General features: G+C 58.4%; 1 protein-coding gene across 1 annotated transcript in view; it reads right to left on the minus strand.

The window, feature by feature from the left end:
- LOC112116269 (lysyl oxidase homolog 3B-like) overlaps nucleotides 1-11923 on the minus strand; it is a 44492-nt gene extending 32569 nt beyond the window's left edge. Inside the window, exons 1-2 of the mRNA XM_026658367.1 lie at nucleotides 11848-11923; nucleotides 834-1159 (exon numbers count right to left, since the gene is read on the minus strand). Of these exons, the coding sequence (XP_026514152.1) occupies nucleotides 834-1146 (313 nt within the window). The 5' untranslated portion in view covers nucleotides 1147-1159; nucleotides 11848-11923. The remainder of the gene's footprint in view (nucleotides 1-833; nucleotides 1160-11847) is intronic.
- Nucleotides 11924-14299: the final 2376 nt, after the last annotated feature.

Here is a 14299-nt window from a genome sequence, read left to right on the forward strand (position 1 = left end):
GCGCATACACCCTGACCCACTGCTCACATACACCTAGCCCCACTGCACACACACAGCCCCCAGCCCCACTGCACACACACCCTGACCCACTGCTCACATACACCTAGCCCCACTGCACACATACAGCCCCCAGCCCCACTGCATACACACAGTCCCCAGCCCCACTGCACACACCCAGCCCCACTGCGCACACACCCGACCCACTGCGCACACACACCTAGCCCCACTGCACACACACAGCCCCCAGCCCACTGCTCACATACACCTAGCCCCACTGCACAGATACAGCCCCACTGTGTGCACACACACACCCTGACCCACTGCTCACATACACCTAGCCCCACTGCACACACACAGCCCCCAGCCTCACTGCATGCACACCCAGCTGCACTGCACATAGCACACAGCCCCACTGCACGCACATACACAGCGCCACTGCACATGCACACACAGCCTCACTGCACGCGCATCCAGCCACACTGCACACACACAGCCCCCAGCCACACTGCGTACACACACACACACACACAGCCGCACTGCACGCGCATCCAGCCGCACTGCACACACACAGCCCCAGCCCCACTGCACACACACATACACACACACATGCACAGCCCCCCTGTGCATGTGCACACACACAGCCCCACTGAGCACATACAGCCCACAACCTCATCACACGCACACACACCCCAGCCCCACTGCATGCGCACTCCCCCATAAGCCCAGTGACACACACAGTCCCCCTGCCCACACACAGCTCCACCATGCGCCCCCCCCACACACACATAGATTCTGGCCCTGGCAGTCAGGGCCATGCCAGCCACGACCCTCACCAACGCCTTTGCCATATTTGGCGCTGTGGGCCCAGCCGGTGGCGGCCACGAAGCCGAGGTGGCGGCACAACACGTGGGCGTTGGCCAGCGTGAAGTCGTCGTCGCAGATGGTGCCCCACTCCTCATTGTAGAAGACCTCGATGCGCCCCTCGTTGTGCTTGCGGGGGTACCCGGCCAGGCGGAACTTCAGCTTGGGGCCCTGGCTCTGCGCCGTGGGCGTAGGCCCGGTGCGCTGGGCAGCGCCCACCCAGAGCCAGACGCTGCAGAGCAGGGCCAGTAGTTCCTGCCATGCCCGGGCACTGCTGCTCCTCATGGCTGAGATGGGCCTGGAAAAAAAGGGGGATGGGGTCAGATGGGCCCCCACACTCGCGGGCAGGGGCACGGCCCCATGGCACAGCAGAGACTTAGGGCCTTAGAGCATGGCCTTGGGGCACGTCTGCATGTACAGCGCTGCACGGCCCAGGGAAGGGCCGGCCCCATACGGCCTTGGGGCATGTCTGCACGTACGGCGCTGTTCGGCCTGGGGAAGGGCCAGCCCCAGCCAGCCTTAGGGCACATCTGCATGTCTGGCTCTTCTCTGCACCCTCTCCAGTTTTTCAACATCCTTTTTAAAAGGTGGGCACCGGAATGGGTGCTATATTCCAGGTACCTGCCTCACCACTGCCATATACAGAGGGGAAATGTCCTTGGCGCTCCTACTCACAACTCCCCTGTTATACATCCAGGCATCGCATTAGCCCTTTTGCCCACAGCATTGCACCGGGAGCTCATATTGCTTTGCTTATCCACTAGGACCCCTGTATGAAATCAGGTTTGTTTGATGAAAGCTGTGTACCCACAAAACTAGGCTGAGTGGCATTACTTATATTCATATTCTTCAATTCATCATTATCTAACTGAATCCTGTATCTGCTTTTCCATTACTGATATCAGGCTAACCAGCCTATAGTTACTGGGTCATCCTGTCGGCCCTTACTGAATATTTGCACAACATTAGCACTTTTCCTGACTCCTGGACTTTCCCCAGTATTCCATAATTTATTACAAATAAACACCACTTGGTCAGAGATCACCTCAGCCAATTCTTTTAGGACTCTTGGGTGCAAGTTATCCAGGCCTGCTGATTTTAAAATGTTTATCCTTACATTCAACTTGATGCCATTTCATCATTTGGATATTACACAGTAATATGCTTCAGAAGGCAGCGTCTGATCAATGGCAGAATCCTATTGATTTTGATGGCAAGCAGGAAAACCGGAAGGTGGAAATGGGGGCACACAGAGCCCCGGCATGTCTGCAGATCAAGGAGCCAGTTGATGTCACCATTGACACCTTCCAGCATAACCCCCACCCCATCAGCTCTGCCCACCACCCAATGGAGTTTACCGTGTTAGAGAGAAATGGAATAAAAAGGAGGAAAGTTAGGGGCGGCAGAGAGCCCCTGGCATGGGAGGGAGAGGGAATAGGGGGACGCAGAGCCCCGGCACAGGGCAGTGGTTTCTGAGCATAGTGCAGGCATGAGGGGCACAGGGCACACTGAGTGGCAGACTCTGATCAGACGGGGCATGGCTGGCTCCCAAAACCTCAATGGCCAGGTCGGGTTTGCAAGAACAGAACCAAAGCCAGCTGGGAGATTGTTTGTGGGCAGGCAGCAGGGAAATGCTTTGCAGAGCTGTCCGGGTCGCTGTCCGCCCCCATGGAAGGCATCTGCCCCTACACCAGGTCAGATCATCACTGCGTCTCGCTGACCCCGCAGGATCAGGACTAAAAACGCCATCATTCACCTGCAGCTTGCCAGGACACGCCAGCCCTTCCTGCTGGACGAAGACCCCGGCACTGCTCCCCTCCCACCCGGAGCACTGACATTCCCTGCATCACAGGCTAGGCTGCTGTGTACACATCAGGCCTGCGCTCCTCCCCAGCCGGCCCCTTTGGTCCAGATCTCCAAAGCCATTCATGGACTCAGTCTGCTCTGGGCTTTGTGACCGGCATCTTCCCAGCAGCTGGGACCTTGGCAGCACAGTCCCAGTGCTGCAGAGCTCACAGTCTGAACTGCCCACGGGGGGAGGGGACACAGAGCAGCGGGGCAGCTGGGTTTTATTGGCCTTTCTCGCTCTCTCTCAGCAGAGGTCACTTGGGTTTTATTGACCTTTTCGAGAGTGGAAGGCAGAGAGACTGGGGCATGTTGGATCCAAACATTCAAACCTTCCAGCATGAGACCCCAGCCAGCTCAGCCAAAGGGGCTGCAGAAACGGGGGAGCAGAGGGACTAGCTCACCCACAATGGAAATATTGGTGTGTGTGTGTAGGGGGGGGGGGTTCAACACCGTGTAAACTCACGGAGGCAAGAGTGGGACCCAGAGGGGCTGCTGAAGCAGCCACTGCAGCACCCAGGATCGGGCCAGGGAGCAGATAGGAACCACTGGGACCCCCCCAGCCTGGAACTATCTCCCTCTTCCCCACCCCAGCTGAGCCTCAGCAGCTCCCCTCGCTCCCCTGTTCACAGCAAACTGTCCTCCCCCCTCCCCCCACTAGCAAGGGCAGAGGTCTGAAAAGAGACAGGAACAGAAACAGTCCAGCATGATGCAGAGACAGCAGATGTTTCAGTTCTGTGTTTGGAAAGAAGCAGAGTGAGGTTTCCATATCTTGCAGGGATAATGAAATGCTCAAGTCCATCGGTAACCAGGGAGGGTGTTAAACAGCAGCTGCTACAAATAAACAGCTTTGCATTGGCAGAACTGGATAACTTGCACCCGCAGTGTATGAAAAGTGTTGGCCCAGGAGCTGATAACTTGCACTCGCAGTGTATGAAAAGCTCTCTGAATCATTAGATGTTTTTCAACGTGGCTGGGAACAAGGGGAAATTCCGTGGGATGGAGCTCGTGGTGCACCAGTAAAAGGGGCACATAGGATGACCTGGGTTACTACAGGCCAGATGGCCTGATATTGGTCCAGAATAAAATCATGGACAGGCTGATATGGGAGGCAACGAGTCAAGAATTAGAAGATGGCAGCACAAGTGATGCCAGTCACCAGGGGTTATGGAAAATGGGTCTCGTCAAACAAATTTGATATTGTTTTTAATGAGATCCCACGTTGGACTGATAAAAGAAATGTGTTGTCATAAGAGATAGACTTCTGGAAGGCATTTGACTTTATCCCATGTGACATTCTGATAAAAAGATCAGCACTACACAAAATCACTGTAGCCCATAGTAAATGGATTAAAATTGGTTACCGGTTAGAGCTAAAATGTAACTGTGAATGGAGAATAGTCATCGAATGGGGGTGTTTCTGCAGGGGTCTTAACAGGGATCTGTTCTTGACCTGATGCTTTTCGATATCTTTATCCATGATTTGGAAGAAAATATAAAACCATCCAAGGGGTGTTTTCTCTCTCTGGGGAACAGGCTGTAACCCTCACCCCGTCTGAAGGACGTTTACTCTCTGGGTGAATTCAGCAAACCAGCAAGGAGAAACCGGACCCACAAATTCTAGTTTTCACAACACCCTCGCCCTGCACCCACCCATTGATGGCCTGCAGGATTTGCTCCTGAGACCCTCAGCACCTAGGGTGATCAGATGTCCCGATTTTATAGGGACAGTCCTGATTTTTGGGTCTTTTTCTTATATAGGCTCCTATTACCCCCCACCCCCATCCCAATTTTTCACACGTGCTGTCTGGTCACCCTATCAGCACCCCAGGACAGGCCTCTGTCACATGACCTGGAGGAATCATAGACTCATAGAATCATAGACTTTAAGGTCAGAAGGGACCATTATGATCATCTAGTCGGACCTCCTGCACAACACAGGCCACAGAATCTCACCCACCCACTCCTGTATCAAACCTATGTCTGACTTATTGAAGTCCTCAAATTATGGTTTAAAGACTTCAAGGTGCAGAGAATCCTCCAGCAAGTGACCCGGGCCCCACGCTGCAGAGGAAGGCGAAAAACCCCCAAGGCCTCTGCCAATCTGCCCTGGAGGAAAATTCCTCCCCGACCCCAAATATGGCGATCAGCTAAACCCTGAGCATGTGGGCAAGACTCACCAGCCAGCACGCAGGAAAGAATTCTCTGTAGTAACTCAGATCCCACCCCATCTAACATCCCATCACAGGCCATTGGGCATATTTACCGCTCATAGTCAAAGACCAATTAATTGCCAAAATTAGGCTATCCCATTATAACTATTGATCCCTAGGGGAGCAGCCACAGAGGGGGACATGACACACGTTGCCAGTCAGTCACACACCTCTGTTAGAGAGCAGGACTCCAGCGTTCTAATCCTGGTTCAGGGAGGGTAGCATTGCCCCATGGTTAGAGCAGCAGCGGCGAAGCAGTGTGGCCAAGCCGCTGAGAGCTGCCCTCTGGCTCCAGCTCTGCCAGAAGTGCCGTTGTGCAGCCTCTCGGTGCCTCATCAGTAAGACGGGCTGAGCCATGACTGCCCTTGCGCAGGGTCTGAGGCCTCGCTCAGTGCAAGGCACTGCACAGAAACACGGACAGCAGCCACACAGGGGCTCCCGGGTCCCAGCCCAGTGCCCCTTCCCGCAGGTTCCAGGATATTGGGCGGGGAGCCCCCCGCTCCAGTGTGGCACGGCAGGACAGGCAGCCCCCATCACATGACACGTGCAGCCCAAACAACCCAGCCGCCCTGAGAGCTCTGCTTGGGTAGGGAGGGCACAAGGAGAGAGAAGAGGCAAGACCTGAGCAGTGGGCAGGGCCTGGATTCTGCAGGGCTGAGAGGACGGGGGATGCCAGGAAGGGGCGCCAGCACTCTGGCACCAGAGGGTTAGATAACCTGAGAAGGGAACGGGCAATGGGAGGCAGCACCTGGGCTCTGCGTTTCCTGCCTCTTCTCCGGGCCCCCCGGCTGTGGAAGGCTCCTCCTCGCACTCAGCCGAGTTCTGTCAAGGCCAGGGGAGAAGAGGGTGTTTCCGAGAGGGGCAGGACAGAGGGGTACGATATGCTGGCTGAGGCGGAGAGGTGGGCGGGGCGCTGGGCTGGTCCCCTCATGAGGGGACAGCCCCGGACACTGGCAGGCAGCACATTTACAATGCAAAGAAAACATATTTCACCCAACACGTAATCAGCCTGTGGAATTCACTACCACAAAGTATCTCTGAGGCCAAGATCTCTTCAGGCTCAGACATTTGCAGGGACAATGGAGCCACGCAGAATTACACTGGAGAGCACCAAAAATTCAGCCAGGCCGTAACCCTCCATGGCGCCAGCTGGCTGGAGCCTCCCACCTGGGGCAGGCTCAGGAGGGGCTGTTGGGGGATGCAGCTGCTGGTGTCGGGAGCTGTCGCACAGGAGCCTAGTGTGATCCCGCCTGGCCGCTCCTGCGGCTCGGGAACCCGGGTCGCCCACTCCGGCCAGAGACAACGTTTCCTCTGACTGGGGTTGTGTGCGCGGGGTCCCCGCCCAGAGCAGGACATTCGATCCACCCTGCGCCGAGCCAGACGTGCCTGCCTCCCCAGCATGAATGGGCCTCAGAGACTTAGGGGAAAGGGCTCGGAAGGACTGACAGGCCTTAAGCAAACAGCAGGGAGGGAGTTAAGAGAGAGCCCAGCTCCCTGGAACTGCTCAGGAAACCTCAGGAATTTACTGACAGCGCCAGTGAATGGGCAGGCTGCGTGCAGGGCCCAAGGCCACCTCCTCGCAGGGGAACGGGGCCAGGAAGGGGTTAACGCTGCCAGCTAGGGGAATGAGAGGCCTTGCAGAATCCGGGGGGGCGGGGCAAGATTGGGGACTCCGCAACCCCCCCACACCTGCCCACCTCTATGCTGGCCCCTGCTCAGACCCTCCCCACGGTTGTCCCCTTGCCTGGGGGCTCAGGGAGTCTTCCACCAGCACTAGCACCGGGGAGTGTCCCTGGGCAGCGGGGGCCAAGCTCTGCAGAGCTCAACGTGGACACGGCCTGCTCTGCTCTGCCATCTCTGCTGACAGCACCCCCGGCGCTCTGCCCTTCCTCTCCCTCACCCGCTCATCCAGGCCATGCCCAAACCCTGCCTCCTCTTCCTGTTGCTTGCCTCCCTCGTCCCATCCCCTCCTGCTGGGACACCCACCCCCCGGTGGTCCCCAAGTGGCCTTCTTTCCCCCGCACCAAGCCTGTGGCCCTTGATTCCTGGCCCCATCCCCCTTGCTGTGGTCAGTGTGCGCTTCTGGCACAGGGGCCTGTCTCGTACAGGTGTTGCTGTGCCAGGGCAGAGCCAGAGCCAGAGCCTGAGCAGGGATGTGGGCACCAACCCTCTGCTTGGCAGCCCAGCTCCTCACGGCTGGGTTGGCAGACAGGGCCAGTTAGCGCTCAGCCTGCTACCCAGACACGCTCGTCAATAGGGAGCCGTGAGCCGGCCTGGTGCTAAGTCAGGGCTGGTCACATTTTCAGAGGTGTGGGAAATGATGATGGGGAGGGCTCAGTTCTACAGAGCCGACTGGGGTGGCTGGTACAGTGGGCTCATGAGAACAGCATGCACTTTAATACAGCCAAGTGCAAGGTCATCAAAAGATGTAGGTCATGCATAAGGCAAGGCCACATCCAGGAATGCAGCGGCACTGGCAAAGTCTTGCAGGTCACGGTGCAAACCAACTGAACGCGAGCTCCCTGTGGGACACTCTGGTAAGAGAAAGGACATGATCCTGCAATGCAGAGTGAGGAGCAGGGAGGTGGTGTTACCTTTGTATACAGCATTAGCGAGACCATCACAGGACACGGCCTCCAGTTCCAGTGCCCATGCTCCAGAAGGGATGTGGACCACTAGGCAAGGGATGAGAGAAGAGCTACAGGAACATGAGGTCTAGCAAACCAGCTCTGCAGCACGACACTGAAGCAGCTCAATCCAAGGGCAGGCTAAGGGGTGAATTGGCCTTGTTTGCAAGTTCACATCCCAGAGTCCAACTGCTCCCTCCTGAAATGACGCAGCAGAGAGCAGGAAAGTCCCCACTGACTGACTGACTGGCAGCACTGGTGCTGCGAGCGATGTAGCTCGTGGGGCTGGCAGGTGACCTGGCTGCCAGGACACACTCCCTGCTAATACAGAGCCTGGGGCAGGGATGGAGCCAGGTGCATTGGGGGCACCAATGGTGGTGACATTCCCAGGTGGCACCAGGAAGGGCTGCGGCCCTACAGAGGGCAAAGACAAACTCCGGGGCTCCAGGGCCAGACACGCAGGCCAGACACAGCTTGGGCAAGGCAGCTGGAGAATCCTTAGAAGCTCTGTCAGTCCCTCTCCAGTGGCCAGGCTGCCCACTGCCCGGGGGCCACGTAAAGGCCCCAGCAGAGTCCTACCTGCACTGAAGCCCTGCCTACGGTTCGCCGCAGTCGCCCTCCTTCATTCCACTTGTCCACAACGGGCTTGCAGCCCCAGCCAGCCCAGCCTCCGCAGGGGGGCCACAGCCGGGTCAGGTGCTCAAACAGTTCCGGTCTCTCCTGCCGACTGGAGGGCCTGGTGTGAAGAGTGACTGACAGCCACGTCTGCGCTCTCCAAGTAACGCCAAGGCCGGGGGGCGCCCGTGCTATCTCACCCTCCACGTCCCTCCTCTCTGGGGAGCTGAGCAGAGGTCAGTGCTGCAGCTGGGCCTCTGGGGCAGGGAGTTTGGTAATCCCAGTGCCAGTCAGAGCCAGGGGCACCGTTCTGCCCACTACAGACACGAGTCCGTGTGCACACGAGGGGTGGGGCCTGGCACCAGCCCCTGCACCCATGGCGAACAGAGGCAGTGCAGGGGAGAAAGTGCGGCCAAGGCAATCCTGTGGAAACAGGGTATTTCTGGGGGCTCCCAAGCTTGTGTTGGGGACAGGGCCAAGCCCACAGCCCTGGAACGGGGCAGGACACAAGCCGCTGCCCTGGCATTATCACAGGGATGTCTGGCTGCCAGGGTCTAGCCTGGTGCTCACAGTAAAACCACCTCACTTCTGATCCTCACCCTGTCCGTGAGCTGCCTCATCCGAAGGGAGCATGCAGGGACATGCCCCCGCCGGAGCCCTGGCTGGGAAACTTGCTGCAGAAATACCGCTGGTTAAAGATTAATTCAGTCCCCTCCAGATTGTGGAAACAAAGCTGCTCTGGGCTCTTCTGGGCATCTCACGGCTACTGGCGCCTAAACAGCCAAAGCAGCATATGCTTCCTCCTCTAGCTGCTGTAGAACTGGGCCCTGTCCTGTGGGGCAGAGCCTGGCCCCAGGGACCCCCTGCACGGCTGACCCCAGGCTCCGCAATCTCTTAGCTAAGCACAAGGCCCCGTGGCCCGAGAAAGCTCCACCTGGTGAAACACAAGCACACAGGGCTCCAGGAGCACGTCCCCACAGGGCCCTGCTCTCTGCCTGAGCTCCCCACTGCATACAGAGCCCGGCTCTGGGCCTCTGGCCTGCTGCCAAGCTCCCAAGGTATCTGGGTGCCCAAGAGATGCCTGTGGCCACGATGACAGCCACATCACCAGGACAATGAACTGGTTGCCCCATGGGGGACAGCTGGGGGCTCATGAGAACAGGAGACAGAACTGTCCTGAGAGCCTGCCCTGGCCTCTGGAACTCACTGCCACAGGAGAGGAGACCACTATGCTCCAAAGCTCAGCTCTGTGCCTGAGCTCCCTTGCAAGAGCCCCTCGCTCACGCATGCTGGCTGAGCCTGGGGTACAGCCCCTTTTCCAGCCCCGCTCACAACAGCACTCCCGGCGCATCTCCCTCTCCGGGTGCACTGAGCCACCCGGCTGATCAGGGCAAGAATTCCCATCTAGGAGCCGGCTGCAGCCCCAGGCAAAAGCAATCCCAGCCCAGGAGCCTGTGACCCATTCCGAGGAGAGCCGCTTCCCTGCGCTGTCACAGCTGCAGCAGGTGTGACCAGGTAACAACCATGCGGCCCTATGGAGGTCAGACCCACGGAAAGAGCATGGCAGGCAGGGTGAGGGCAGAGGAGACTGTGGCCCACCAGCGTGGATGGACGGGCGGGGCGGCCGCAGATCCAAGGCAGGTCAGGGTGGGTTGTGTAGTGGGCAATGCTGGGGCAGCTTCAGCCCCACTGGGAGGCAGGGGTCAGGGGCAGTTTTGGCTCCATTTGGGAATGGGGGGGCAGTCATGGCCCCGCCAGGGGCTGGAGGTGTTTCATTAGCAGCTGGTGATGCTGCAGGGAGGCAGGCAGGGCTGAGAAGCCAGTGTTACACACAGCAGCCGAGTTGGGGCCAGGGCACAGCCTGCCCCTTCCCATCAGTGGGGACGGCTCCCATAAACACGGGAGCCCCCGAGCCAGCAGTCTGGATTACCCTCTAAGATACACCTGGCTCCTCTATGCACCCTTCCATTTCCAGAGCTGAAACGAGCTTTCCGAGGACAGGTGAATGCGAGATGCCACCTGCTCCACAGAGGCAGCGACAGGAGGGACTCACCCAGCCGTGAGGATAGAACCCAGGAGTCCTGGCTCCCAGCCCCGCTGCTCTCACCACTAGCCCACACTCCCCTTTCAGAGCCAGGGAGAGAACCCAGGAGTCCTGGCTCCCAGCCCTGCTGCTCTCACCACTAGACCATTCCACCTTGCTTGGTACTGTAACCTCCTCCCCAGCACAAATTCTCTCACTCTGGCCCCTGGCTCAGCAGAGTATAACACGAGGGGCTGGAGCACAGCCCCGGCCTGCGCTGTGAGCTCTGCCCTTCATCTGGAGGCGCAGAGCCCAGCAGGCGGAGCTGGGCCCCCCCTCTCGATGAGGCACCCAGGGGATGGGAGGCCACCAGCCATTCAAGCTGCCGATTTCTGCTCCTTTCCCCGAAGCTGTTGCCGCCCCCTAGAGGTTGGGGAGCTCAGTGCAGCCAGCGTACCTCTGCCCCCTGCAGGCCCCAGTGCCCCCATGGGTACCAGAGCCAGGGAGGAGGGAGGCCCAGGGCACGGCAGGCGAGGGGGATGCCAGCACAGTCCTTGGCTGGCTGGGGCGGGTTCTTTGGGGTCCGCTTGGGGCTCTGAGAACTGCAACAGGCAGCTTGTTTGCAGGAAGTGACCTAGACGGAATGTGCAGATACTTGGACGGCTACAGCCGTCTGCAAACTCCACAGCGAGTTGCTGCCAGCCAGCCCCAGACGGCCACCGGGCACAGCACTGCCAAGTGCTACCGGGCACAGGCTGCTCCATTTGGCTTACCTGGGGGCACGGACCCTGCCCCGCTAGCCACCACTCGCCTTACCAGATGCTGCTGCAGGAGAGGTCTGAACCCACCCAGAGGCAGAACTGGGGGCTGACTCTCTCCTGGAGGATAAAAGGAGCCCCCCACCGCACCCTGTCCTGGGTCCACCCTTCCCTCCCGCCCTCATCACACAGGCTCCTCCAGGAGCTGCAGCAAATTCCAGAGTCGGTGGAAAGTCTGAGTCCCCTTCGGAGGTTTATAAATTACAGCTCAGCAAACAAGCCGCTGGCTGCCAGGAGCCCTCGGCAGCCAACCCAAGGCAGGACAGCTACACAACCCCTGCACTGCACAACAGCCCCCATCTGCACCCCACTCAACAAACCGGCCCTTGTGCTGCAAGAACCCTGTGCAGGCCCAGCAGAGCATACAGTACCCCCAGCAACACAACCACAACACACTGTACACAGTCCTCCTCCCATACACACCATAAGTGACCTGAACTGCACAACCCCAAGCATTATACACCCCTCCCCAGCGCACAACCCCCAGCCCTCACACCCACCCCACAGACCCTCTCCCAGCCGCACAACTCCCCTGCTACACAGCCGCCCCGCAACACACAACTCTGTCCGCACACGTCCCCACTACACAGCACTCCCCCAACTACACAATGCACAAGTCTGCCACACACAGCCCTCAACCAGTACACAAGTCCCATCCCGGCACACACACAATCCACAGCCCCCTCAACACCCCCCGCCGTGAGCTCGGCCGGCCGGGGCGGTGGGGTCCGATACCGCGGCGATGGGCACCCGCACGGGGACGGCAGCGCCTGGCTACGCGGAGCCCGAGCAGCGCCCCCGGCCCGGCCCGGCCCGGCCCGCTCCGCTCCCCCGGCGGCTGTTACCTGGAGCGCCCCTGTCCCGGCCGGGCGGCGCTGCGGGCGAAGGGCTGCGGGGCTGCTTCGCGGGGCCTGCGCTCGCTGCTGGGTGGGGCCAGCTCGGCCCCTCTCCCCGCCCCCGAGCCCTGCGGAGAGCGGCCGCCCGCCAACGCGGGGCCCCCGGGAGGGACCGGCCCACCTCCGCCCCCGCCCGGTCCGCCTCTGGGCGCTGCGGGAACCGGCCTCAACCCCCATCGCCACCGGGAGGGCGCAGGTCGGACCCCGGGTGTGTTGGGGGGCGTCAGCCCCACCGACCCCACAACGGGCAGGGGCCGGGCGTGTTGGGGGGCAGCCCCCAAGCCCTGCCTATGGAATTCCCCTGTGATGGGTCTGGGGGCTCTGCACTTCTGCTTCCGCTGGGGTTTGGGTCTGACTGTCCCTCATCGCTGTAGGGTCCAAGCGCCCCCATCCTGCCGGGGCCCCCTCACCCCAGGAGCATCTGGTAACCAGGGCCCCTCCCAGATGAGGAGGGAGGGTTCAGGCTCCCCACCATGCCAGGCAGGGGTCACAGAAGTGTCCCCCGGGGCCCCAGGTGAGGGGTTGCTCCTGAGAGCTGGCCCCAAGACGCCACAGTGTAAGGGCTGAGGCCTTTTTCTACAGTAAGCCACAGCAGGGCAGCAGCCATGAGCTAAGAAGCAGAAAATCACATCCTCACATTCTATGTAATATCGCTTGAGACGTTCCTGTCCTGATAGCACCCACCATCACCTTCTTAGCACCTACCATCACCTCCTTAGCACCCACCATCACCTTCATAGCACCCACCATCACCTCCTTAGCACCCACCATCACCAGCTAAAGAAACAGATCGTCAGACGTTTAGGGGAAACGTTTGATGCATTTTGTCTGGCAAGGAACCACTTATCAACAGCTGTGATTGTGAAATCCATTGTTTTGCCTTTATGGTCCCCACTTCTCTGTGGTTTGTCTGTATGGTCTCTCTGGTTCTTTGATTGTTTCTGTCTGTTACATAATTAACTTTGCAAGATTTAAATCAACTAAGGTGGTGGGTGTGATAGGGCAAAGAAGTGTTTTGTAATGGGCTAGGATGGGTGAAAAATACAGTTTTGTACGACTTTAGTTTACAATGACTGGTTACGGTACAGCTAAGCAGGACTCAAGTTTCACTATATAAACTGGGGTCCAAAAGGAAGTTCTTTGGGAACCAACTCCAGGACACAGCCCCAAGAACAGACCTGCCAGACCTCAACATCCTTCCTGCCAACTATATTGTGCAGAAGCTGGAGCCCCAGATGACCTGATCCTCACTGGCCATCAGGAAAAGTTTGTCTGCCTTATTGGGAGTGGTGCGCATTGTCCGCTTAGCGTGCATATTCTGTTTAGGTAACGGTTAATAACTAGAAGTTAAGGATATTACTGCTTAAGGCTCTTGCACTGGTAAAAGGCCCCGCAGAAGATTATGCTCTGAGCCTAGGAACTAGGAAAGTATGGGGATGCCTACCCATGGAAGGGTAAAGGTGGGGTGCCCTAGAGTGTGGGGCAGGTAACAACAGGGCTCCCAGTGCCCTCACCCTAGTTTAAATGCTTCTCCCCCTGGGGGTTTTCGAACGGCTGTACCAGTTTGTCTGGGCAAGGGAGTCTCTCTCTCTTCGTTCTGAAAACCCCTGTTCTGTGGCGCTATGTACGTAACAATGAAACTCACTGTCATTCACTGCAACAGGGTCAATCACAGAAGCAACCAAGAGAGACGAGGCCATGTTCCCAGGGTGCCAGGGCCCACTCCTAGCACATGTTGGCCGGTTGCCAAAGCCCTGTGATTCATTACTAGAACTCGAGGGGAGGGAGAACCCAGGGCTGGGATAGCAGGGGGCTGTGGTGGGTCAGGATTGGGGGCACCGGCAGAGCTGGGGCAGGGATCCCAGGGCTGGGGTAGCAGGGGGCTGCAGATCAGGACTGAGGGACAGGATTGGGGACTCTATCCTGGGAAGCAGTGACTGAAAAGGAGTAGCACAGTTAGAACCCATACTCAACGGGGACCCCATCCTGCAAGAAATCTTTCCTGAACCCCCTCTTCTGGCCATCAAACAACCCCTCAGACTCACCAAGCTCATCATCAGAAGCAAGCTCCCTATGGACCAGGACACACCCACTCAAAGCAGCACCAGAACCTGCCATAACAACAGATGCAAAACCAGCAGACACATCTCCTCTGCTATGACGATCAATCCACCCCCAACACACCTTTCAAGATCCATGGGTCCTACACATGCCTATTACAACATGGTGTTCCTCATCCAGTGCACCAAATGCCCCAATAACTACTATGGAGGTGAAATGAGCCAATCAATGGATGACAGATGATGGGTCACTCAGTGATTGCCCTGTTCTGTTCATTCCCTCTGTGACGGAGTCACAGGTCCGATGCTCAGGAACTGCTCTGTATGAAGCCAGCCAGGAC

Source organism: Terrapene carolina, unplaced genomic scaffold (genome assembly GCF_002925995.2).
Source record: "Terrapene carolina triunguis isolate 2854851 unplaced genomic scaffold, T_m_triunguis-2.0 Scaffold431, whole genome shotgun sequence".
In the NCBI taxonomy this organism is placed as follows: domain Eukaryota; kingdom Metazoa; phylum Chordata; order Testudines; family Emydidae; genus Terrapene; species Terrapene triunguis.